The sequence below is a fragment of the Pyrgilauda ruficollis genome, unplaced genomic scaffold (genome assembly GCF_017590135.1).
Source record: "Pyrgilauda ruficollis isolate IOZ18807 unplaced genomic scaffold, ASM1759013v1 scaffold21, whole genome shotgun sequence".
NCBI lineage: Eukaryota > Metazoa > Chordata > Aves > Passeriformes > Passeridae > Pyrgilauda > Pyrgilauda ruficollis.
This window is the reverse complement of record NW_024520318.1, coordinates 691,676-716,743: the sequence shown is the minus strand read 5'-3', so window position 1 is coordinate 716,743 and position 25,068 is coordinate 691,676. Positions and strand designations below refer to the sequence as shown.

Genomic DNA, 25,068 nt, shown 5'->3' with positions numbered 1-25,068 from the left:
CCCAGCCCAGCCCAGCCCAGCCCGGCCCAGCCCGGCCCGGCCCAGCCCCACCGAGGGCAGTGCTGCTGCCCTGCAGAGCACCACGAGTGCCAGCGCTCGTGACTTACAGGTCCTGTCCGTGTGCTGCCCGTCGCTGTCCTGGCCCAGCGCCGTGATCCAGCGGGCTCTGTCACTCCTGCAAAGCAGAACCCCGTGTCCCAGCTCATGCCCTGGACAGTGCTCAGCTCTGAGACTGCCCCTACTCCTTCCAGTGCCAGCATCCCTCCCGTCAGCACCTGGGAGTAACCCCTGTGTATCACCACCTCTGTGTATGCTCTGCCTTCTTCACAGGCCGACAGAAAGTTCTCACCTAACACTGGTGCTTTTCTCCTTAGGACCCACATGCCACAGGAGATGGTGAAACACAACCAAACTGTGCTGGAAACCTTGGGGTCAACAGAAACATTTCAGTTTCACCTGCACAAAGCTATTTTGAAGGCACACTCAACTCTCTGAACTGTTTGGCCTTTGAAATTCCCTTCCCATCCTTCTCAAAAGATAAGACTATAAAAATAGGTAACTTAAAATACAAGAATTCTTTTCAGACTCTTGCTCTGAGTGATGATCAGCCGGACTGCTATTTTTACTGCAAACAGCACAGAACAAATCAGTAATAAGTCTGCAGAACAAAATGTCTTTTCATACAAAGCCCAGACAACTAAAAATGTCCTGCATTTTTTCCCCAATAAAATTGCATTTCCAAACAAGTCTGAATCATCTCCTGCTTTCATAATGAGATCTTTAATAGAAATCACTGATGATCTTCAGTTCCTTTCACGGTTATTCTAAACTTTGAAAGCCAACCTAAAACTATCGATTTTTCCAGGCAGGGACATGTCTGGAGCACTCCCTTTCATGTCTCTGTCCTGCCTCCAGCTTCCCCCAGAACAAATGAACTCTTTCAGTGCGAGGAGGCCGTGTGGAAGTTGATGGCACATGTACATCCCAGAGCAAGCACTGGCTGCTGCTGTTTTTGAGGCAGGACACTCCTCAGGGTGCCCGGGAGAGCAAGGAGCAGAGCTCCTCCTGCTCTAACCCTGCTCTGCTGCCACTGCTGTGCCATCCCAGTGCCCTGCTCAGGGCCCAGAGCACTCTGGTGTGCCTGGGGACACTCCTGTGCCACACCCTGGTGCTGTGCCCGCACAGCCCCACCGTGACACCCAGCTGGCAGCAGTGACCTTCAGGTGAGGGACTGACACCCACCTGGCAGCAGTGACCCTGGGTGAGGGACTGACACCCACCTGGCAGCAGTGACCCTGGGGTGAGGGACTGACACCCACCTGGCAGCAGTGACCCTGGGTGAGGGACTGACACCCAGCTGGCAGCAGTGACCCTGGGTGAGGGACTGACACCCAGCTGGCAGCGGTGACCCTGGGGTGAGGGACTGACACCCAGCTGGCAGCAGTGACCCTGGGTGAGGGACTGACACCCAGCTGGCAGCAGTGACCCTGGCGTGAGGGACCCAGCACAGGGCTGGCCCTGCACAGGAACCTGTCCGAGTCACAGCTACACTGATCTCTGCAGGCAGGGTCATCGAGGCCTTACCCAGCAGCTTAAATTAATAAACCAGAATAAGTAGTAGAAATAAATAAATAAATAAATAAATAAGTAACTATTCACTACTTTGGGCAGGGCGGGAGGAGCTGCCCATGGAGACTAGCAGGTGAAGAAATCCCTCAGGTAACTGTACTCACTGAGTCTCTGCTCCCAGGAGCATCTGCACCCTGTCCCCGGCGTGGTTGCTGAGCAGCAGGAGCCTGAAGAGGTGGGAGGCAGAACTGCGGCCCGAGTGGAGCATCCCGGCCGCGTTCCTGGGAGAGCAGCTGGGCTCCTCCCCGTCGCAGGGCAGCACCAGCAGCTGCTCCCGCAGCGAGTACTCGGTGACGTTGTAGCTCTCCTCACTGCCGGGAAGGAACAAGACACCGGGCAGGGTTTAGGTTCCCATTCCGTTTGTCTGGAAGCCACCCCAGCCACAGGCACGGCCAACACCGCGGCAGGGACAGCCCTCGCAGCACCTCCCAGCTCCACACGGGACAACAGCTTCTGCCAGAGGTCTGGTGTGACACAGAGCCCGAGCTCAGCTGCCAGGGGACATTTGCAGCGGTGTTCTGGGAAATAAACACTGACATGGCTTTGGTTCTTTCTGCACAGTGACTTTGTGCACTCCCAAGTGATGGACACAGAACATCATTCTAATGGAACCAATCCTGCTCAGAAGCTCTGAACCAGGGAAAGGGTTGGGTGGGGCTTGGTTCTTTTGGTAAGTTAGGGGATTTTTGGGGGTGTATTTTTTTTAAAGAAGTCAGTTCAGTATTTTAGTTTGAATAACTCCTTAGCCAAGGGAAGAACTGGCAATCCCTGCTGGGAGTGCTGCCATCACTACATGGGAATCTTGAGTCTGAAAAAGAAATGTGTCTATGCATTTGTGCAATGAATAATAAATGTATTTCTTATGAATTAATCAACTAGTCTGTACATGTGCACAGCTAATCATAACAGCACTTCTTACTAATTAATCAGCAGATAAACCTCTACAAATCCTTCCCACTCCTCACTTCCATCCCACAAAGCCGCTGGCTCAGACTCCTGCCGAAGGGAATCCAAACACACGTGAGAGCAGTCAGTGCATTTCCCACGAGCCCTCTGGGGTCAGCACTGCACTGATTCTCCCCACCTTCAGCTCATGCCCTAAGCCAGCCCACAGCCAGGTCTGTGTGACCCTTCCCGAGCAGCAGCCACGTCTCCTGGCCTTGCCCCACCATCCCCACACCTGCTGGCACTGCCTGCTCCTCTCAGGACACCGCAGTAGTGCTTGGCAAGTATTATGTCATTTTTAATGATAAAAAAAAATAAATCTGTCTACACACAGCAGTGGCTACAAGGACAACCGGCAGAAGAAACATTCCCAATAACTAAAAGCTGGACAGTGGGGAAAAGCAGACTTTTATCCCTCTTTAAAGCCTTGCACACATCCCAAATCCCCATGTCCCCTCCTGCCCAGTCTTGGGGAGCAGCCCTGTGACTGGAGAGCCCTTTGGCTCCCTCCTCTGCAGCATCTGCAGCAGGTCAGAGCCACAGCTCCCCAGCAGTTCCAGCTCATGGAGACGGGGCAGAGCTGGGCAGAGGCTGCTGAGCCAGGGCTGGAGATGAACTCTGGGTGAAGCCCCAAGTGCAGCCTCAGAAATGCCCATTTTTAGCACCAAGTGAGGAGAGGTGTCCTAGTGCAACGTTAAGGATGTTCTGATATTCAGCTGCTCAAGGAAAACCACAAACATTCAACCCCAACTAGCAACAAACATTTCTGTGCTCTGCTGTGGCACCATGGCAACACCGTGGGTGGGAGCACAATCAGCTCCAGCCCTGCTAACGAGCTCTGGCACTCGGGCAGAGGGAGCTTCATCCTCCTGCAACAATCGTGGGAAGCGTGCAGGGAAAGGACATTCCCAACACTTTATCCTTCCCAAACTTGTCTTTGCTGGGGCATAAAGAATCATCTTTCTAATTTGTCTGACAATTTGGAATCTTAACTGTGTTTGCCAAAAGCAAATCCTGTTTAACAAGCAGTTACTTGTTATTTGTAACCCATGATAGAGGCTCAAATAACTCCTGAACTCATTCCACAGCCAGGATCATGTTAAAAGTCACTGTGATTCAAGGACTGAACACAAAAGCAGTTTTATACTGGTGAAGCTCTTACCTCTTTTTCTTGGTGATGATGAGGACATCGTTGAAGAGGAAGAAGTACACCTGCTGCTTAGAGGTTCTTTTGGAAAAAAGTCCAGTGTCTTCTACATAGGCTGTTAATTCACCCCTTTTCACCAGCCACCGTGAGGAGGAAACCAATGGAAATGGCTGCAAGGCAAGAAAATCACATTGTAATCCTTCCAAATTAGAGAATTTTTAAAAAACAGAGTACAATCCATTTGGAAAAAAAATGCTTGAATAATCTCAAAGCTCAGAGATTACAAACACTAAGAGGTTACCAAAGTTTAAGGGGCTGCATCATTGCTACAACACACAGGGAGCAGCTGCAAATACCTGGGAATCACTCGGGCACCTGTCATCGCTGCTCACCGGAAAGAGAAATGAACAGACCTGACTGATCCCACTGGGATGGAACACACTGAGACCTCCCGAGGGCACAGGGCAAAGCCTGACTTCAGGAATGTGTCTGCAGGGTGAGAGCAGCTCCTGAAGCACGAGGGGACATGGCAGTGTCCTCGGTACTCACGGCTCTTCCTGGAGCAGGGGGGACAGTCCCTGTGCTGGTGTGACCAGGAAAGGCAGGCAGGGGTGTGCAGGTACAACCTCCTTCCTCCCACACCTCTGATGTGCCCTCCCTTGGCAGCACAACAGGAAGGTTTCCATGGCCTTGCTGTTCTGCTGGGGCTCCTGAAGTGTCTCAGCTACCTGCCAGGCTTTACTGAAAAGGGCTACTGAGGGATCCTACAGCTCCTCTCTTTATCCAGCTCATTTGATGGAGCAGGAGCTCCCTTTCTCCCTAGGTGGGGGCCAACACCTGCAGCAGCTGCACCAAAGCCCCAGAGGATCTGAGCTGCCTGATGTGAAGACTTGCCTTTATTAATCCAAATTATTCCCAGGAGACACAGAGCCCACAGGAGGCCCTTTTGCTCCTCTGGGGCAGGACGATGGAGGGAGATGTGGGACTGTCCTGGTCACACAGACCCCTCTGAGGCTGCCCTGAACAGATGCTGCAGGCAGACCAAGGTCCACGCTAATGAGCACAACTGCCTGTTCTCCCTCATCTAAGCACCTTTCACATACTTTGAACAACACCCCTTCGTGCAGTTGTCAGCTGCCTTCCCCACTCTGCACGAGTTGGCTTTTTGTATCCCTTAATCCTGCAGCCTGCCTGTACCTGCTGAGCCCAAGCCAAAGCCAGCGCTGGGACTGAGACCTCACTGCTGCAAGAACAAACAGCAACTCCCCAAAACAAACCCCCACAACTTCTCTCGTGCAAAAGATGTAAAATTTAAGAACAAAAACTGCTGAAACTTAATTGCAAATTGAATTCCACAGCTGAGCCATGTACACAAGCAACACGAGATTTGAGTCACTTCCCTTGGGCTCCCATGAAGCTCTCCACAGTTACATCTAACAAAATAATAAACAAATCTCCAAAACTCCGTGAGACTGGGCAAGAACAGAAATACTTTAACTAATTTATAATGGCTATAAAACAGAATTACAGTCCCAAGATGATTGGTTTACAAGCAAAAAATACTTTTAAAAGTTCTACTTGAGGATGAACAAAAAATTCCTCTAATCTGTACTCCAAATGAGTTCATCCTATTTTCCTAACTGACTCTCTTCCAGAGACAGCTTGGCTTTACTTTAATTTTTCCTTAATTGCCAAAGGAGCAAATCATGTGCACCATGTCCCTGCTGCAGAACTGAGACTCAGAAGTGAAAAATGCATTTAACCAGAGTGGGGCTTCCCTGCCCTGGGGCCTGAGGGGCTGCAGGGCTGGGGCTTGGATGCACAAAGGGAAATCTCACACAAAAGCACAGAAAGACAAAGCACCCCGAAGCTGCTCCTGCCAAGGCACCAGCACGAGCTGCTCCAGGGCAGGTGGGGTCACCCAGGAGCCACAGAGCCCAGAGGGACAGAGAGGGATGGGCAGGGACAGGGGACCCCAGGCCCCGAGGGACTCCTGGGATCTCAGGGAACCACGGAGCAGCTCAGCCCCCACACTGGGCTGGACTCACTGAAGACTTCAGTCTGGTACCACCCATCAGGAAATGCTCTGCTGTCACTTGCCCAGAAGTGTTGTATTTGTTGTTGCTGTTGCTATAAGCAAATATTATTACTCTCAATTTTTAGACAAAATTTGAGAATAAAAATACTTTAGGCAAGTTGAAAATGTCTTTTTGGAGGCAGCATTTGCCCCAAGCCTGACCCAGAGCTTTTCAAGAGCTGTGCTTTTGAAACCATGAACCAACCTCCACTCACTACATGCCTGATAATGAAAATATCTTCTCCCAAAAGAAACCCCATTGTGTAATGGTATCAGACATCAATTACAGAAATGGGATTGTAGCAAACATTAAACAGAAACAATAAATGTACTTGAAGAAAATCCAATAAGCCTCCCCTACCTATGACTGGGTCTGCTGTTGTTTCCTACAAAAGAGTGATTGTACAGGAAGTTTTTAATAGAAACCTGTCCTTGGGGGGAAGGACAAGCACCCCCTGGATCCTACCCTGGCCTGGAAGTGTTTTCCCAGGTACACCTTTCTCATCAGGTACGTAAGAAAATCTCAGCAGTGAGCAGCACTCTTTGGCCTCTCTCCTAATGCCAGAATCTTCACAGCAGCTTTATCTTTACAGCAAAGAATACTCTACATTTAGCATTTATTTAAAATCCCTTGCGCTGTAGCATCACCTTCTACTAAAATTAAAATACTTAACCAAAAGTTTTGATTTCTGTTGTGCCACAACAGATCACTTTGCAAGAATCACTGTGGGGTATGACCACGAAGTGAAGTTCCACTGTTCACTGTCCTGGCTGGTCAGGATCATCATCCTCATCCTACCTTGATTTTGAATTCCAGCTGGGAGTTAATGGTGTACATCATCTCCGTCCTCTCCATCTTGCGGGCGCCCTCGTTGCACAGACGCACGAGCTGCAAAGGGACAGGGCTGAGCAGGGCGGTGGCCTCCAGCCTCCTGCACAAACTGCTGCTCCCTTGGGAAGGCACTGCTGGGCACAGAGCCCGGCGGGGACACCGAGGCACTGCGGGGCACAGAGCCCGGCGGGGACACCGAGGCACTGCAGGGACACAGAGCCCAGCAGGGACACAGAGGCACTGCGGGGCACAGAGCCTGGCAGGGACACAGAGGCACTGCGGGGCACAGAGCCTGGCAGGGACACAGAGGCACTGCAGGGACACAGAGCCCAGCAGGGACACAGAGGCACTGCAGGGCACAGAGCCCAGCAGGGACACAGAGCCCGGTAGGGACACAGAGCCCGGTAGGGACACAGAGGCACTGCTGGGACACAGAGCCCAGCGGGGACACAGAGCCAGTAATTCTGCACAGACCCAATCCCCAGTGCCCTCCCTTAAATACAACAGTGCAGAGCCTCCACACTTCAGTGATTTTCCCACCTGCATTATTTATGCATGGAAAACATCCATTTTTCCCTGGAAGTACTCAGGAATGACTTGAGAACGTACCTTGCTGACTTCTTTCAGAGCCTGCTTGCAGTTCTCGTATTTTGCTGAATCCTTGGGGGTTTTCTGGCAAATAGTCTGGAACAAAACATCAGTTAGTTCAGAGGACCAAGCAGCACAGACTGCAACCCAGAGAGGTTTCACATCTTAACTGAAATCCAGGAGCTGAATCACAGCTGTGAGATAAAGAGGGAACACTGGTCACTTGGTCACCCTAAGGAATGCCTCCCTGCAAAGGTTTGGGAACAAAGTGATGCTTTGCACCTCTCCAGAAGAGGTTTATACAACCATCTCCAAACAAAAAACAAAACTGAAAGAGTGAGAAATAAAATGCTTCATTTGATTGTTTAGATTATTTCAGCCAAAGAGGGGAAGGAGGTATAGGAAAAAAAAACCCAAGAAGGGGAAGGCACCCCCAGTGACACTCTGCAGGAATACTGGATTATTATTCAATTTTTTACCTAGAAATGTAGTGCAGAGAAGAGAGAATTGAATGTCCATGAATGAACTAACTGTCCAGGTGATCAAATTACTCAGTGCCCAATTAAAAAATATACAGAACAAAATTATCGGTTCTGTTTCTGGCTCCTACCAGTGCTGGAATCTGAGCCTGATCACAATCTGCACTCCTGCTGGTGGTCCAGCTCCTCCCTCAGCCCTGGCACCTTAACTGAAATACCCTAACTCCTGGTGTGAATTCTGCCTGACACACACTCCTTGGCACTTCCATCACTCTGAGTCCCTGGTCACTGCACAGGGAGGGACAGCTCAGTGCCACTCACACACAGCTCCCTTGGGAATGGAGTCCATCCTTCAGGTTTCCAAGAGTATCCCTGCCTAAGGGCCCTTGTTTTTCTGCTGCAGGGTTCATTTCAATCCTAGCACTACATACAATTCCTGTGCTGGTTCCTCCTGAGTTTCAGAACCATTCTGATCATTTACTGTACAATTTTCCCACTAGAACATCCAAGTATTTAACTTGTGGATGGGGGAGCAGGAGGGCCCAGTCCCAGTCAGCAAACAAATGCAGCAGGAATCCAGAATCCACAGCCCGGGAGTGGCGTAAGGGAGAAGGCATGAAGAGACTGGAGAGAACCAGAACTGAGTGTGAGAGAACGTTAACACTGCGAGAACAAGCAGCAAGGAAAGAGGGAAGTGGGTGCTCACATCCATCAGCAAGGGCAGACGAGTGACCCTCTGCATGGGGAGGATGAGGAAGGAGATCATGGGCAAGTTCCGGCAATCCTCGTGGGACTCGATCCGGGACAACACCTCCTTAAAGGCTGGGTTTGTGGCTCTGGGGAGAAAGAGCATGGGAGAATTCAATGGTATGTTTTACCAAACGATTGTGCGAGGTGCTACATTTTAAATAAACCATTATTTTATAAGAAGGAAGTGTGACTTGCAGGAGTCAGACCACCCCAACCTTCAGCTTTGTTCCCTGTTCCCTCAGATCCACCAGCCCCAGCACTAACATCAAACCTCAGGAGCTGCCACCCCAACGGTGAGGGCAGAGCCAGGTGTGCCACACAGGGCCACTGTCACACTGTGTGACACTGAACTGATGGAGGAAGGGGCACGTGAGCCATGAGTGGGCAGGAGGGCCCCAGTCCCCTCAGAGGAAGGTGCCCAGCAGGGCCAGCCCAGCGTGGCTGGCAGCCCCGGGTCTGCCCCGTGCCCGGCAGGAGGGAGGCTGTGCCATGCTCACAGCAGTCTCTGCAGGGTGCGCTGCTGGTACACCTCGTTGGTGCAGTACTTCACGTAGGGGTCGAAGCTGCAGCCCGCGTGCCTCGCCACGATGTCGCTGATGTCGTCGATGAAAATGCTGCTCTGGTGCCTGGCCTCCAGCTCTTCAAAGAACCTGGGGGGTTAACATCAACTGCTCACTTCTACGTGCAAACGGCATCTTCCTCTCACAACACTCCCCTGACACAATCCAGTTACCAAGCGATGCCAGCCGGGCTGGCCTGCGACAGGGCGAGGCCATCCCTCCTTCGGCAGGGCAGCGAGGGCAGAGCTGGCAGGACACGGCCCAGGACACGGCCCAGGACACGGCCCGGGACACGGGGCCGGGACACGGGGCCGGGACACGGGGCCGGGACACGGGGCCGGGACACGGGGCCGGGACACGGGCCCAGGACACGGGCCGGGACACGGGCCCAGGACACGGGCCCACGACACGGGCCCACGACACGGGCCCACGACACGGGCCCAGGGCTGCTGCTGGCCCCTGGCAGCTCAGCAGCAGTGCTGGCACAGGCACTTCCCGCTCTCCCACTGCCACAACCAAACAGCATCACTGAGCTGGTCAGACCAGAATTTCCAGAAACAGGGTTGGAAAAGAAATGAAACTACTTCATACACACATTAACACATTTCCTCTTGCAATTAAAGGCAGCACAGCACCAGAGGTGTTTGGTGGAGTACGGGTATGTGTGGCTGTTGAGCCAAGGACAAAGCCATGTGGTGGAGCAGGACATGGTGCTCCACATGCTGCAGTCCTGCCCTGGAACCAAACACTGGAAACACTGAAAACAGGCACAGAACCCAAAATCCTGAGCTGGCTCTTCCCCTAAGCATGCTTGTTCTGACAACTTCCCTGTTGTCTGTCTCTGTCCCACATGTGAGTCTCTGGCCACTGCATGCCTCCCCTTGCTTTCTGCACTCCCGACGTTCCCCAAGCACAAGACTTGATTTCCATGATGCTCACGGTAATCCCCCACTGTCTGGGGTGGAACAGCTCACAGATCAGCTCTGCAGGTGACACACCCCTCACACAAGAAAAGCTGCCCTGGCTGAAGCCTTTGTACATCAGCATTCACTGCAAGAATCCTCAACTCCCTGGAGTCAACAAGTTCATACAAAAATTCTCATCCAGCACAGAAAACATTAAGGAAATACTTAGAACACATGAGCTCACATTAAGCTCCAGTATTTTGAAATCTGCTTTATTTAATTTCAGCTCTTTATTCAATTTTTTTTTATCACTAGCAGTGGCTCTTCAAATCTGCCACCTTTTTCAAGTGATGCTCTCCACAGTTTGCTTTAGGAACACACCTCAAACACGTGAGAGGAGCAGAACAGGATGAGCAGCAGCTGATTGTGTGCAGCAGCAGGGCTTAACTGAATTAAGGCACTGTCCAGGTGTGCTGAGAAGCAGCTGCTGCACTGAGTGCCTGCCAGGCTCTCACTGGGTCAGCCAGAGCCACGACAATCAAGTGGACTTTGCTCTGGTTTTGGGCTCTGTTTTTGTGACGTTCTGACATAAACAGGGCTGTGCCTGCAGGGGCTGAGCAGGATTTGTTACAGCCCTGTCACTGCTGAGCCCTCCAGCACCTCCTGTCCCCCACACAGCCTCCTCCAAGGCACAGCACATTGTGAGCTGTCACAGACTTGTCCTGTGCTGTGGATTTGGGTTTAGTGCCAGGACCAGCCCCAAGGGGCACATAAATAATACAATTACAGAAAAAAGAGCCTGTAAGTGTGGAGTCTGCAGTGTCTCAGGAGCCACAGCAGAGCCCCATCCCACACTGGGATTTGTTTCTCTCTGCTCAGACATGTTTATGGCTGGGAGAACCACCCACTGTTGCCAATTCACTTTGCTCAGGAAATGAGGAAATCCAACATTTCCTGCTGTGTTATGGCACACTGACAAGGTGTTGGACCCTGCTGGGCCACAACTTCCACCTTCAAAATTTATCTGGTGCTTCATCAGTGACATCACCAGAGACAGTCCCTGTAAGAATAGTAAAGAGCTGGAAAGGTAGAAGACAGAGGAAAAAAAAAAGAAAATAAAAAAGGGAAAAGAGGGACAAAGGAGCAGTACATCAAAGTCCCATCTCCCAATATGTCCCGTAAGGAAATCCTGCATCGAAGTTTGAATCAAAAGCTGTAGTTTTCCATATCCAATCTGCTAATTATTAGATACAATCAGTGAACCAGACACATCATAAACCCCTTCACTTACAATTTTAGGACAGATTCTGCCATAAAGCTCAGGACTGAGGGATGAAATGATTCCATTCAATTTAGCCAACAAGGAATTTGCTGTGATATGTGCAGCTATTTTTGCTGAATGTCAGAAGGATTTATTTCAAACATCTCTTTGTTAAATCCAGGACTTTTCTGGTTAAAGTTAGATCCAATTCAGAGAAAGTCAAACAGCACTGCAGGACAGAATTTTATTTCCCTCATCTTTGGTTTAAAAGAACCATCCACTCTGCAACACTCCTGAAGGCCAAGGGCCAAATTCAGAAATGCAGGTTTAGTTCCAGGGTGCTGCTGCCACCACCATTGGAGGGGCAGCAAGCAGAATTCAGCCTCTTGCTCCTGGAGACAGGGGCACTGAAGTAACAACTGCCACCTTGAGATAACTTCAGCTAGAGGTAACAAAGATTTCTGATTAACCTCTCCAAATCTGAACCTTCCCATCAGGAAGAGAATCTGAACATCTGCAACATTATTGTTATTTAGGGAAGGGGGATTTAAAATAGCAAAAATAGGAAAAATGGTCTTATTTCCATAGAATTTTTATGCTGAATCAAAATCAGTTTTTACAAAATAAAGAAGGCTGGAGAGAGGGCGATTAAAGTGCAGAACTGAAATCAGTTTGTTTGGCGAGTTCCCCCAGTCTCAATAATGGAAACCAACACAGAGCTACACACACAAATGTGACACCTGAGCCTGCAGACTCACAGCCCATAAAACACCTTTCCTGGGCAGCAGCAGCAGCAGCTCAGACCCAGGCAGGAGCAGCTGGCCCTGCAGCATTGTGCTCCTCTGCAGCAGCTCCGGGCCAGCCCACGCCCCAGGCTGTCCCACTAGGGAGCCACTCGCCTTGCCAGCTATTTACAGTGCCCTGGCAGAAATCCAGGGCACTGGGAGGCCACAGCAGCCCTGCCAAGATATCCTGCTCCAGAGAGATTCCCCAGACAGCAGGAGGGTGCCCAGAGCACCTGGGCACAGGTGGGACCTGGAGGATAACAAATGTCCATTCAGGCAATAAACGCACCCAGGGACACTGGGACAACGGAATGGGAATGTCTGACAAGCCATGAACCCACCACAACCAGAGTGTTCACATCCTGTGATTCTGTGACTAAGACAGAGTCTAAAACCTGACAGAATCTGTTAAAATGGTTTTGTTAGGATCGTTTTCTGCTAATGCTGCTCTGGTATCACAGAAGCATTTGCCCTTTGCTGGCCTAATGGCAGAGAAGGCACAAATGCTAAATCTTCCCTTCTTCCTATAAACTTGGGGACCTGACCCTGCAGACCAGCTGCTCCTGAAGACACTTCCCTGATTTCCCTGGGACTCCTCTTTCCCCAGAGAGGCTCCTGGGGAGCTGTTCGACCTGACACTGATGTCTCAGGCTGCATTCCTGGCCCATTCCCAGCTGAGCTGCTCCCTGGAATCCCACAGCCCAGTCCAACAGCTCCTGGCCAGGGCTGCACTGGTGAGTTTGGGTTGCAGCACATCACACGAGGCCAGTGAACTCCAGCTCTCTGAAGCCACCTTCCAGGAGGTTTCCACGAACACACGCAGCATGTGCTGCACGGGTTATCCATCTCCACTCCCCTCTGTCAGAGACACTCCAGGGAGCTCCCAAAAGCAGAGACAGTCTCTGCTCTCTGCATTCTGCTTCCAACAAAGGCAGCTTTGTTCCCAGGAATGCCCTGTCAGGCACTACAGGCCTATCCTGGTGTTATTGGAGAGCTTCCATTAAACATGTTCCAAGTCAAAGTTCCTAGACAGAGGCTTTAAGCCTTTTTGACTACAGGTTTTTAGAAAGCATTTTTATCAGCTCAGGTTCTTCAGCTCACCAAACTTTCTCCAAGCAACCAAAACAACTGGTAACTATACTCATACTCAGGTTTTGTACTAAGCAAAGGCTGCTTAAGAAAACAGCAGAATGGGACAGATGCTCCATTTTATACCAAAGGGTGGATTTTGCTACTTTGAAACACCTTGAAAATAGAAAGCAACAGTTTGGAGATACCAAGCTGGTATCTGGTTTAAAATCACTTCCATTGTTTACACAAATGACATTGCTCAAAGCCAGCACAAAGTTTTGTTTTAGTTTAACAGTATTGCAAAGCCTGGGAGATAAATTATGTTTCCATTTAAGTTTAAAAAGAGTTATGACTTCTGATTTTACCCCAAGTCATAAAAACCCAAACTCTTAAACCATGAGACTTCACAGGCAAAAGAATAAGATTATAATTCTAGGCTAGTGTGGTATTTTTCCATTCTTTTTTTCCCTCTCCCTCCCACTTCCTTTGAAGACTATTAATCAAAAGGGATGTTAGAGTTCCCCTAAGAGTACTGCTCTCCCCACCCCCATTGTCCTTTACCTTTACACCTCACATTTTGTGCAAGGAGTACCTGTAAAAGGAACTTTTCCTTGACTATAAAGCCTTTGATAAGCTGCACTCCCTGACACCAGTGCCACCAGACTGGGGTGGCTCTGGGGCCACACAACTCCCAACCTCTGGCAAAAGACCTCAACTGCAAGAGACAAAGAAAGGGGACTGGGAGGGAGAAAGGAAGGGTCTCCAGCCAGACCCAAACGTTCTCCTGCTCTGTAGCTCTTAAACTACACTTGGGTTTGCACTTGACACAGCACATCAGCCTCCAAAAAACAAGATCTTGTTGCTGCATGAACTTCAGAAGACAAAAGTCAAACTGCTGCACAACAGATGTCAAATTCCACAGACTTTGTGGTGTCTCAGAGAAAAAAGCCAAGAAATGACTGTGACTGGGGACACGGACCTTCACAAGTTCCACCAAGGTAAATGAGGATTTAATGCTAAAGAATTCACAAGGGGAACAAATGAAGGGGGAACAAAATAAAAAACTATTCAGAATCCTTGTCAACCTTCAGCCTTCTGAAAGGAGGCCAATATTTCTCTGTTCCACAGGTAAAGAGATCCTTGTAGAGCTGTACAGAGCTGTGACCACTCAGCACCTTCAGGAGGCCACGAGCCACTGCAGACACTGTGCTCCCTTCAGACTGCAAATCAGGGACAGGAAAAGCAACACAGACATTCTGGTGCTCTAGGGATGTGGAACACATAATCCACCTGCTGCTGTGAACAGAGCAAACTGCAAGGCAGCAAAGCCACATCCAGCAACTTTTTGGTGCAAAGAGAGTGTGAAGTACTCTGAGAGCACATACATATGCATGTCCTGGATTAAATAACATTGGCAGTGATTACCAGTCACAACAAGGCTTTTCTGTGCTTGTATCATGTAAGATCTGCCATTTCCTCCTCTTCAGGCACTATCTGCAGTGTGTCTGCTTCCCTTGCTCCAGACTCAGGAATGTGCCCAAAAGCAGCAGCAGAGCAGAGCAGCTGCTCCCCGTGGCAGCAGAGCCAGGCCCTGGAGCTCGCACAGGGTGACAGGGGTGACAGTCCCAGAGCACAGCCAGGCCTCAGGACAGCACCCTCGGCACCACCTGAACGAGCCAGCTCTCCAGGGCAAGCACGGAACTCCAGCTGAAATTTAACAGCTCAGCAGGGCAGACGAAGCTTTATTTGAAACCCTGCAAGGACCAGGTCTGAATGCCTGGTCAGCATTTAGCCCAGAACCGTTTAGATTTGAAGGATGCTGATTTCCACTACGTTTCACTCTGTGCTTTCCTTCCCTCCCCATTTTCAGAGACACAAATCCCAGGCCAGCCCTGCTCACACTCCTGTGCAGATCTCTGCCACTTCTATTTTCCATCTTCAAACCAGCAGGAGTTTAGGAAGAAATGCTCACCACTAAAATGGTTCACTCAGCATCCAAAAAGAAACCTGCTGCTATGTTTGAGGATGCACAGCTCTGTTAAATACAGAAATGCCACACTTACTTTTTGCTTGCTTCATAAACATCCGTGATGTTGGAGAAGAGGTGGTGGCTCTCTGTTTTGGTCATTGTGAGGCTCAGTTCCCTGGAATTTTTAAACATCCGGATCAGAATCTCCAGGCTCAGCAAATAGGAGTGCTCAGAAGATATCACCTCAAATATTGCCTGCAAAGTGAAGGGGGAAAAGAAGAGTCTTACTAGTGACTGGGCTTTTTTCCTTAAAAACAAAAAGAAAATGTTGAGCAGGGGTGCAAAGCAAAGTTCTGGATGTAAGCTAGAGATTAAGACTTAAATATTCATCTCTATAATAGCTGCATCATTAATTAGAAAGAAGTGATTTAATACTAGAAACAAAGTCTTTGTTAACAAGTCTACATTCAGAGTTTTCAATGCAACTGCAAACCAGGAGTTTTCAATTCAAGAGCAGGTGTGACCCCAAGAGCACAGAGCGAGGCTGCAGGGAGCAGGCTGAGGCCCCTGGTGGAGCTCTCTCCAGACTGGGAGCAAAGCCATCAGCACGGGCAGGAATGGGGCAGACATTGCTCCTGATGGGCAAGGAAGGGAGAGAGCATCATCTCACCATGACCCAAACACATTCTGGAGAGCAAAACCCAGAGAAGGGTGCCTGACACAGCCAGGGCAGGGGCAGCTCCCTGGTTGGTGCCTGCTGGGCTCTCCTGGATGGCACCTGAAGCCACACTGGGGTTCACCTGCTCGAGACCAGGGCCAGGGGACCTGTGAACCCCAAGGACAGTTACACTCTCAGGGGCCACGTGCACCCTGCAGCTGTACACACATACACAGGTATTTTAGGCTTGCAAGGAAAGACCTACTGAAAAGAATTTTAGTTCAAACCAGTCTGTGACACGCTTTCTTCAGCCAAAATATGCACAGAGATCCACCTCACTAACAGATTGTGAAAGATGGGATGTGTATGAAGACAGGACATGGACATTAATCAAGGCAGAAAACAAACAAATATTTTTCTGCAGTGACAATGCATATAACGATAAAATAATCTAATAGGCTCTAAAAAGCAATTTAAAGAACAGATAAAGAATAAATGATAAAGCAGTTTAAAAGAAATACAGCAAAAGCATGAATTGGTAATGTAACTATAGCTTAAAAATATTTATTTAGGCTCCCACTGAAAGAACTGGCCTCTAAAATTCAAAATGAAAACCCTCAGGCATGAAAACATTTTTTGCTAACATTGAAGACTTTACATTTAACAGGAATCCAAAGAACTTGTTCTTTTTGAAAGGATGCAAGTATGGCTCCAGGAAACACAGACTAAGGGCTCCTAAAGGACATCACTGAAATATACGCCTTGGCTCAAAAGCTTCCCAGCAGGAGGAGGCTGAGGTATGTCCTGAAGAAGAATGAAGACTGGGGCAGATTCCCATGGCAGGTAATGCTGCAGGGTTCCTAGGCAAGCCCTGTTTGCTGTGGCAGGACACACCTGGGGAGGAGCTGCAGGGACACAGCCGCCCTGGCCAGGCCAAGCTTGGCAAGCTCTCCTTCCCTGTGACACTGCCCTGCACTGAGCAAGGGGGGGACAGCACATGAAGAGGACACAAGGAGCACAGCGGAAAAGGAAAGTGGATGATGAGGACACAAGGAGCAAAGGGCAAAGAGAGAGAAGAGAAGAGGAAGAGGAAGAGAAGAGAGAAAAGCACCCTGGTGCTGCTGCTGCCAGCAGGGAGGCCCCTGCCCTGCTCCAGGGCTCAGGGACCAGCTGGGCTCCAGCAGGCACACCCCGTGCCCAGCACTGCTCACAGGGGCAGGTACAGCCCAGGGGCTCTGTGGAAGCTGCTCTTTGCTCCTCACTGCTATAAAAACTCGTGTGCCCCTCTGCGAGCTGGAGGTTACTGCCACCCCTTCCCCAGAACAGCAGCGACCCTGGCGCTGCCAGGCTGGAGCACCCCAGGAGCCCCTGGCATGGACACAGGCACCTCAGCACACACTGGGCTCACTTTTTCTCCCTGGGGAGAAAGGACACTTCACTGGAGGGCAGGAAGCCAAGCAATGAACTCTTATCAACGTCTCCCTATCAACAAGCAGAGCACTGAGCCAGGCGTGCAGTGCAGCCCTGAGCAGCCAGCCCCAAAGCTCAGAGTACCTCCTGTCTCTTCCTTTCCTCCTGGCTGATGGCTTCTGACAGGCCATTCTTCTTCACCTACAAAGACAAATCAATCAATATTTTTAATACCTTTTGTGGGAAAATGTGATTAAAAAGAGAGACAGTACTGCCAAAACCTAGAAAGCAAATCACCAAGGAGGGCCTGGCTCTACAGGAGTTCTAAACACAGGAGTCGGATCAGGAGGGACACCAGGGCAAGGGAAGGGAAAGGACCACAGCACCACACCCGTGGAAGGCCCTGTTCTCTTTGTGGAGCAGAGGCACATCACAGACACAAAACCCCACACCCATTTCTGTCAGCCTTCTCCAAAAGCTCCTGACATGCTATCACCAACAGCTTTCTCTTCTTGCTCCACCTGCTCCCTGGAATTTTAAAGGACATATTATTCCTCATTTTATTCCTGCACAGCTGGCCCCTCAATGCTGGAGAGCAGGAATAAGGAGGTGCCACTCTCTGGTCTGCACACCAAGGTACAGACTCACAGGTAAATGCCTGTGGAAGTTACATCAACATTCCAATGTGGGAGCCACTAGCCTTTGGAACACAACTCCCAGATTCCCACAGCACCACAAGCAGACACTTCTGGATGCTGAGCAAGAACTAATTAGATGTCTTTTCATTAAACAACTGAAGTACGTTTTAATCAGGAGCCTGAAAGCTTCAGAGCATTCCCGAGGAAGTGCAATGGCACTGAAAGGTGCAATGTAACTTTTTTCTGGATGCAGTGGAAGAGTTTTCTAAAAATATGCCAACACAGGAAATACCTAGGAACACATCCCCCAGATTCCAGTGCTCCCTGTTAACACAGACACTGCCAGAGTGCAGGGAGCTCCACGGGCACCTGCTGAACTCGTGCTCCAAACTGCAGCTGGCACACACGGGTGTGTCCCACAAGGTACACATGAATTCATGGCACATGAACTCACAGGCCAAGGGCCCAGCCTCACGCTCCCCATCAACAGCAACACTTCCAAAAGAGAGGCCCAGATATGGACACTGCTTTGGCCATTTCTGCCAAAGAAAATTCAGTACCTAATTTTGATGTGTCCAAAAAGTTTAAGCTGAAATAATCTAAAAAAACATCACATGTGATACTAAGCAAACAAAAACTTCATCTAAGCTAAGCACATGACTAGAAGGAATGGAAGAGGCCCAGCATCACTGCTACTAACACTGGAGTGGCTTTTCCCCTGCAATGACTGATTCAGCCATGGAGGTGAGAAGCAAAGGATCAAAGGAGGACAGGTGAACTCTGGTCAGGGACAAAAAGTTCAAAACACAGAGGTGCTGAAGGAGGGGAACTCACCAGGAATCTGCTAAGTGGCTGCACCAAACCCAAAGTGACCACAAGCCCTTTGACACGGGGAGAGAAAGGGAAGCCAGTGCAGACATCAGCCCTGAAGGCCCCAGACTGTCACACCAGGGGTCTGGGCTGGTACCACGGAGGGCAGGCAGCCCTGCACAGTGACCCTGGAAGGTGCCAGCCCTGCACAGTGACCCTGGAAGGGGCCCAGGAAGGTGCCAGCCCTGGACAGTGACCCTGGAAGGTGCCAGCCCTGCACAGTGACCCAGGCTCCCTAAAGCCACTCACAGCAGCTGATTTTACCATGAAGGAGAAACCAGTCACAACTAAGATCAACACGTGTGAATACACTTCAGGAAGACAGAAACACCCTTTTTTATTACTGCTCTCATAAAGAATTTGACCACTCCATACCTGAAGGGCACTACCCTCAACCACAGCGTGGTGGGAGCTGCAGCAGCTCCCCCAGGGAAGCCTCCTGCAGAGAGAGGGGATCCCTCTGCCCCTGCCTCCCAGCACAGGCACTGCTCATAAACCCCAGAGACATTCTCCTCCTCCTTTCCTAGCATATGCTGAGCCCCAGGACTGACATTTTCCAGCTGACTTCCTGCAACAACTCCAGACTCACTTTTTTACTTCTTAATACACATTGACAGCATGTAATTTTTCCAGAGTTATAAACACAGTCACTCTGAGTATCACATTCCCAGATTTTGTTTTCTCCATGCACCACCTTCTCCTGTATACTCCCCACTTCCAATTTTGTAAATCAAATACAAACAGTGAACAAATTTCAGTGTGAGGAGCAGTAAAGAACAAGTTGGTTTCTGTAACTGAAGCACAGCAGAGAACAGTTCTCCTCCTGAGATGGTCTTCATGCTATTTTTGTCTCAAAGCAAATTATTGTTTTGAAATTATCATTATTATTACTAAATAGCATTCCTCCCAAAATACCTCAGCTGTTGAACATTTAACTGCTAGTTTGCCCAGAAGGCAGAAAAAACAATTTGACTTCATTATAAACACTTTTTTTTTTGCAACATGAAGCCAATTAACTGTATTTTAAGTATTTGATTGTTGGAAAAAGAAAATTAAAGCACATCTTTTCAAAACCACATTGTCTTGCCTTCTTTATAATTACTGAATCAGAGAGATTCACCTTTCAGTACTTTAAACTGCAAAGGGTCATCAGCATCTGTAAGACTGCTCTGCTAATCAGACCATCTAACCAGCCTTTGGGGATCTCCCTGAGGCTTAATCCCTCCTTCACTGGGATATACAGAGCTGATGGTCAAATACACCAGGTGATCTTGCCATGGCATAGTCTCTCTAATGCCCAAGATGAGCATCTACAACATTCTACAAGTTACATTAACAAAAGACAACCCCACACCCTTCATTATGGGGATATCCCTCCAGAAGCCACAGAAATGATCCAAGAATAACCACGTAAACACAGAATGTCAATGGTTCCTTCAGTCCCAAAATCACACGTACGAGAAAGAGCTGTGGCAGTACCAGCTGCCATCAGTAATTTGGCAGTTATGAGCAGGGAAGGCAGTGAGACTGCAGCCCTGACCAGAACAGCTGAATTTACTCTGTTTAACGATGCTGCTCTGCCAAAGCCCTGCTGACTCTTCCCAGCCTGTGCAGGGACAGCACAGCACCACCAGCTCTGCTCTCCACTTCTCAAAACGCTTTCCATTAAACATCTGCACTCGAGTCAGCCTAAGAGCTGGTGTGCAGTGATTTAGAACAATTCAGCAGCAACTTGTTTGTAACTAACTGAAGCCTTTCTTTAGTATAATTCACCCTTCCAGTGAACTCACACAACGCTTTTTTTAATGAATCAGTGAAGTTGTGCCTTTGCCAAATACAGGACTCTAAAATGAACTTAGTTTCATTGTTTTTTTATGTGAAACAAAGACCAGTAACTGACTGGGACCTCCATGTTGTTCTCATGAGATGAAAAAGATGACGACAAATTTCAGCCAGGAACTCCAGCAGCAAGTAAGAGAAGACTTTGCTTCAACCCATCCTGAGATCCTGCCTCTGGCCATACAAGGATCACAACTCACCACAGAGAGCTGGCTCCACGTCGACCTCAGGGGCTTATAGGGAAAAACAACCTTGTCATCCAGCTCCTGCTCTTGGGGCTCAGACTCTTCATCAGAATCTATGTCCAGAGCTTTTTCTTTATAGTTCTGATATAATACAGCATTTTCTGTCAAAAAACAACAGGATGTCAGTCATTGCTACAAAGTTAGTTTAGCTGCTCTCATAAAAATTTAAAGTAACATTTAAACAATGAAAGAAACCAAAGTGTCACTGTGCTGCTCACTCTCCACCAGACAAAGATAGCAACTGATTTGGGCTGGACAATGGTGCAGTACAGTGACAATGGATCACTGTACCCAAAGATCCTCCCAGACCGAATTAAAGAACAGATGTGGCCTTTGTCACAAAAAAAAAAAAAAAAAAGCAAACAATTTTTTCTTCCTTGGTTAGCTATACCCAGTTCTGTAATTAACCAGCAATTAGAAAATGGGATTGTGTCTCAGTGGAGCAGACACTGATTTGCAGGTCTCACTATTTTCCTGTCCAGGAAAAGCATACTGCCCACAGCAACCCTTCTTCTGTCAACTCTGAATACTGTCTTCACATTTCACTGTTTCCCAGTTTCAGAGATATGAGGTCAGAACTATTCCAAATAGAAAGTTAAAAGCGTGAGTAAGAACGAGACCTATGAACCTGAAGACCAAACACACTCCTGGTGTATTTGAGTTGTGCCATCATTAACTCAGAGCTATCGGTGGCAAAGGAACACAGGCGTGGAGCACTCTGCTGCTTCCCAACCTCCCTGGCCACACACCCTGGCAACAGCAGTGAGCAAGGACACAAATTCAACACCACAAAAACACACAGACTAATTAAGCAGGCAGGCTCTGAAAGGTCCTTTTAGATGGGCCAGGCTTTGGATAACACCCAATCTTCCTCCACAGGAGAAAGGGGAACTGAAGTGGAAGTTTGGCTGCTCCAGGCAGGGCCCCAACTCCTGCAGTTCCTCACCTGGCTGGGTGGGTCTGACCCACCTGCTCAGACCTACAGCCCTGCCCCAGTGCTAGACCAGCTGTGGCCTTTGGAGCAGCTCTTGGAGAAGGGCCTGTAGAGTTTACACACTTTTAACAAAGGAAACTGTCACAGCAACTGAATTGTGGGAGGCATTCCACAGAAAGTTATTAGCTGGGATCATCCAAGACAGACAGGAGCATTGGAAGAGAATCCAGAAAACATCATTAGGAGATAGTGTGAGAAGAGATAAAAATAAAGAGTAGGAAAAGGGGATGATGCACAGAGAACACAGTGGGAAGCTCTGAAAGCAGAAACAAGAGGAAGGTAACACAGCAGCTGAGATGACCTCAAACAGGCAAAAAGCAGAGAAAAGCCAAGAGAGTAGCAGTTATAACAGAACTTCTGTGGACTCATCATAGATGTTTTCTTGTTGAAATATCAGGAAAAGCAGCAAACTTGGCAAAACCCAGAATTAACGAGTAACACAAAAACACAGCTGCACAGACAGTATTTTTCTGACACTTGTATTTGAAGCCTAGGTAGCAAGAAAAGAAAATGCTTACAGAGCCCAAGGGCTCAGCCCAGCAGCCTCAGCTGATGAGAAGGCAGAAACAGCTGTGTCACCCCCCAGCCCAGAGCAACAGCTCAGGTGTGTGCTGCAGGGATGGCCCCAAACCCCTAAGGGATCAAATGTCCTGCACCTGGGCAGCCCCAGGAACAGGCAGGAAGGCAGCCCCATGTGGAACTGCACAGAGCTGTCAGGGATGAGGTGAACACAGCCAACAGCTCAGGTTTTGGGAAGGACAGGAGCTTACGTGGAAAAGAAGCCCTTGACACACCTTTTTAGTCTGCCACTTCACAGCCTTTAAAATAGCCCTAAGGTAGGTCTAGTGCCAAAATTATGGTCTCACATCTCAGCTGCATTACTGAAAAACAAGGTACTGAGTCTTTGACTCCATACAAAGGAAGTGTGCAAAACTATCCTGAAGTTCATTTCCCTTGGGAGTTATTAGCAAGTCTGGACAGAACAGGGCTCACCTTCCCCATCAAACGTCCCTTGTCCTTTCAGCATCTTCTGCAGATAATTTTAAGAGAAAAGAGAGATATGTTAGAAGGAGAATGCAAAATAATCACAGTAACAAGAATGTCTGTTTTATTCAAGACTTGGGCACCAAATCAACAGGCCCTAAATCTGTAAACTTCATATGTTGGACAAGAGCTCAGTAAAAACAATTGTGTCACCAGAGAAAGTGAAAAGCTACCCCAGTTTCATTTCTCTCGTGCCTTGTTTAGATGTATTTTCCCCGTGTTTCAAAAACACACTACACTGGCTTGAGAGGGGTTCAGTGAACTCCCAGCTCATCCCTCTGTCCCAGGGCTGTCCGTGGAGGCGCAGCACTGAGAGGCTGCCCTTCCACTCTGCAAACAAAACCACTCTGAGCACTTCGTAAAGGAGCCTGCTGAAAGCACAACAAACCTCTGAAATAAAACAGCTGTTCTGGTGCAACAAGTCCCAGGGCCCAAGAGTCTATTTAATAAAACACTACTTGCAGAGAACTCTGTAAGGACAGCACAGTTTCGTGTCCTCCTATCTTAAACTTAACTCACTGTTTTAAGTCTACTACCAAACCAAGTCACACTCTGCAGCTGTTCACAATTTCATCAATTTCTGTTTCACTGTTTGCAGCGTTTTCACAGAAGCATCCACTACCATAATTTCAAACTGGCTGAAAACTGCCATAAAGCTGATAATTAATTTAAAAGCTACAGCATCAGCCCTTGGCCTGATGTACTTTATTACACAGAAATCTATGAATATATTTCATACAGTAACAAGTTATATCTAAAATAAGGAAATACAATATTACACTATGATAAGTAAAAGAACACTATCAGTATGTCTTTATAATTTAATACATTAACATTCAATGTAACTCTACAAGAGGATTCTAAGGGATTACAACCAAGATTTAAAAACAGGCATGCTGCTTTTATTTTCAGGCATTAAAAATTAAAATTGCTTTCAGGCATTAAAATACCTGAAGTGATTTGTATCAATTTAAAAATCACTCAGTCATTTTTAAAAATAGTTTAAAAATAATGTCTCAGAAAAGTGAGGGAGGAAGTTCATTTTTCTGTCTCTATTCTAGCACACAGACTTTATTAAGACAATGTCCCTTTTCTTCCTGTTTACTCCTTTCTGGGACACAGGTTTTAAGCCCGTTTGGTTGTGAAAGCTGGAGAATCCAGCAGGAAAAGTGAGCAGGAAGCAACCAGCAAAGGCTCTGAGCCTCCTGCATTTCAACAGAGCCCGCCATCTCCAACACCTCACTTGGAAAACAGCACTTTTAAAACTCACAGTCACTATGAAAAGTTTTGCATTAGCAAAAAAGCAAACTGAAAACTCCCAGCATTTATGGGAAACGCAGGATCAGAAGGTCAGGCTCCCAAGGAGCCAACACCTTCGCCTATCAGCACACCTTACCTTTATCCTCCCCAGGCTCGAGAACTTCTCTTTATCTTCAACCACCGCTTTCAGGATGGGCTGGGACATTCTGTTTTTCTTCTTGCAGTTGGCGGAGCCGTCCAGGTCCACGCCGCTCACCACGGCCCGGCGGTAGGACGTGGAGCGCAGCCCGCGCCGCAGCGCGCCCGGGCCGCCCTCGGGCTCGTCCTCGGGGTCGCTGCCGAGGGACAGCCGGGGGGTCTCCACCAGGCTGCGCACCTTGAGGCCCCGCTCGTGGCCCTGGGCGCGGCCGGCGGGCCGGCTCTCGGCCAGGCTGCGGGGGATCAGCTGCTGCGAGCCCACCCTGCGCGCCGCGGGGCTGTGCGTGCTCAGCAGCGCGGGGGGCTCCGCGCACGGCAGCGCCGGCGGCCCGCTCCCGGGGGTCCCCCCCGGCGCCTCCGGGGGCCCGGCAGCCCGGCTGGGCCTGGGGGATCCCCCCGGCGCCTCCGGGGGCTCGGCTGCCCGGGGACACGGTGCGGGCTGAGCGCTGGCTCCGAACACGATCCGCTCCTGCTGCGGGGCCAGCGCGGGCAGCCCCGCGGTCCCGGGCGGCCGCGGCCGGCGGTCCTGCCCGCTGCCCGGCGGGGAGATGGTGCCGTTGGCGGTGGAACCGACGGGACTGTCCGGAGCCAGGGCGAGCACCCGGGAGCGCCGCTCCGGCGACAGCGCGGGGGAGCCCGGCGGCCGCACGGTCCCGTTGGACACCGATCCCATGGCGGGGCTGCCGGGCGGGCGCGTGCCGGTGGGCTGAGTCACGGAGAAGGCGCACCTGTCCTCCAAGGGGAAGTCGGTGACGAGCACTCCGCTGGGGCTCTGGTACGACTGCGGCCGCAGCTTGCTCCAGGCGAGGGGCTGCGGGCGGGGGGTCGCTCGCCGCCTCCAGCGCGGCGCGGCGGGGCCCGCCGGGGGCTGCCCGTCCATCGCCGCCCGCCCGGCGCCGCTCGCGAGGGAGGCG

General features: G+C 49.7%; 1 protein-coding gene across 1 annotated transcript in view; it reads right to left on the bottom strand.

Moving 5' to 3' along the window:
- Positions 1–25,051, bottom strand: part of ARHGEF26 (Rho guanine nucleotide exchange factor 26) — a 29,372-nt gene extending 4,321 nt beyond the window's left edge. The window contains exons 1-12 of the mRNA XM_041467722.1: positions 24,093–25,051; positions 22,646–22,682; positions 20,614–20,759; positions 17,211–17,267; positions 15,093–15,253; positions 8,945–9,097; positions 8,404–8,533; positions 7,240–7,314; positions 6,598–6,687; positions 3,737–3,891; positions 1,734–1,940; positions 108–175 (exon numbers count right to left, since the gene is read on the bottom strand). Of these exons, the coding sequence (XP_041323656.1) occupies positions 108–175; positions 1,734–1,940; positions 3,737–3,891; positions 6,598–6,687; positions 7,240–7,314; positions 8,404–8,533; positions 8,945–9,097; positions 15,093–15,253; positions 17,211–17,267; positions 20,614–20,759; positions 22,646–22,682; positions 24,093–25,034 (2,221 nt within the window). The 5' untranslated portion in view covers positions 25,035–25,051. The remainder of the gene's footprint in view (positions 1–107; positions 176–1,733; positions 1,941–3,736; positions 3,892–6,597; positions 6,688–7,239; positions 7,315–8,403; positions 8,534–8,944; positions 9,098–15,092; positions 15,254–17,210; positions 17,268–20,613; positions 20,760–22,645; positions 22,683–24,092) is intronic.
- Between the last annotated feature and the right edge of the window lie 17 nt (positions 25,052–25,068).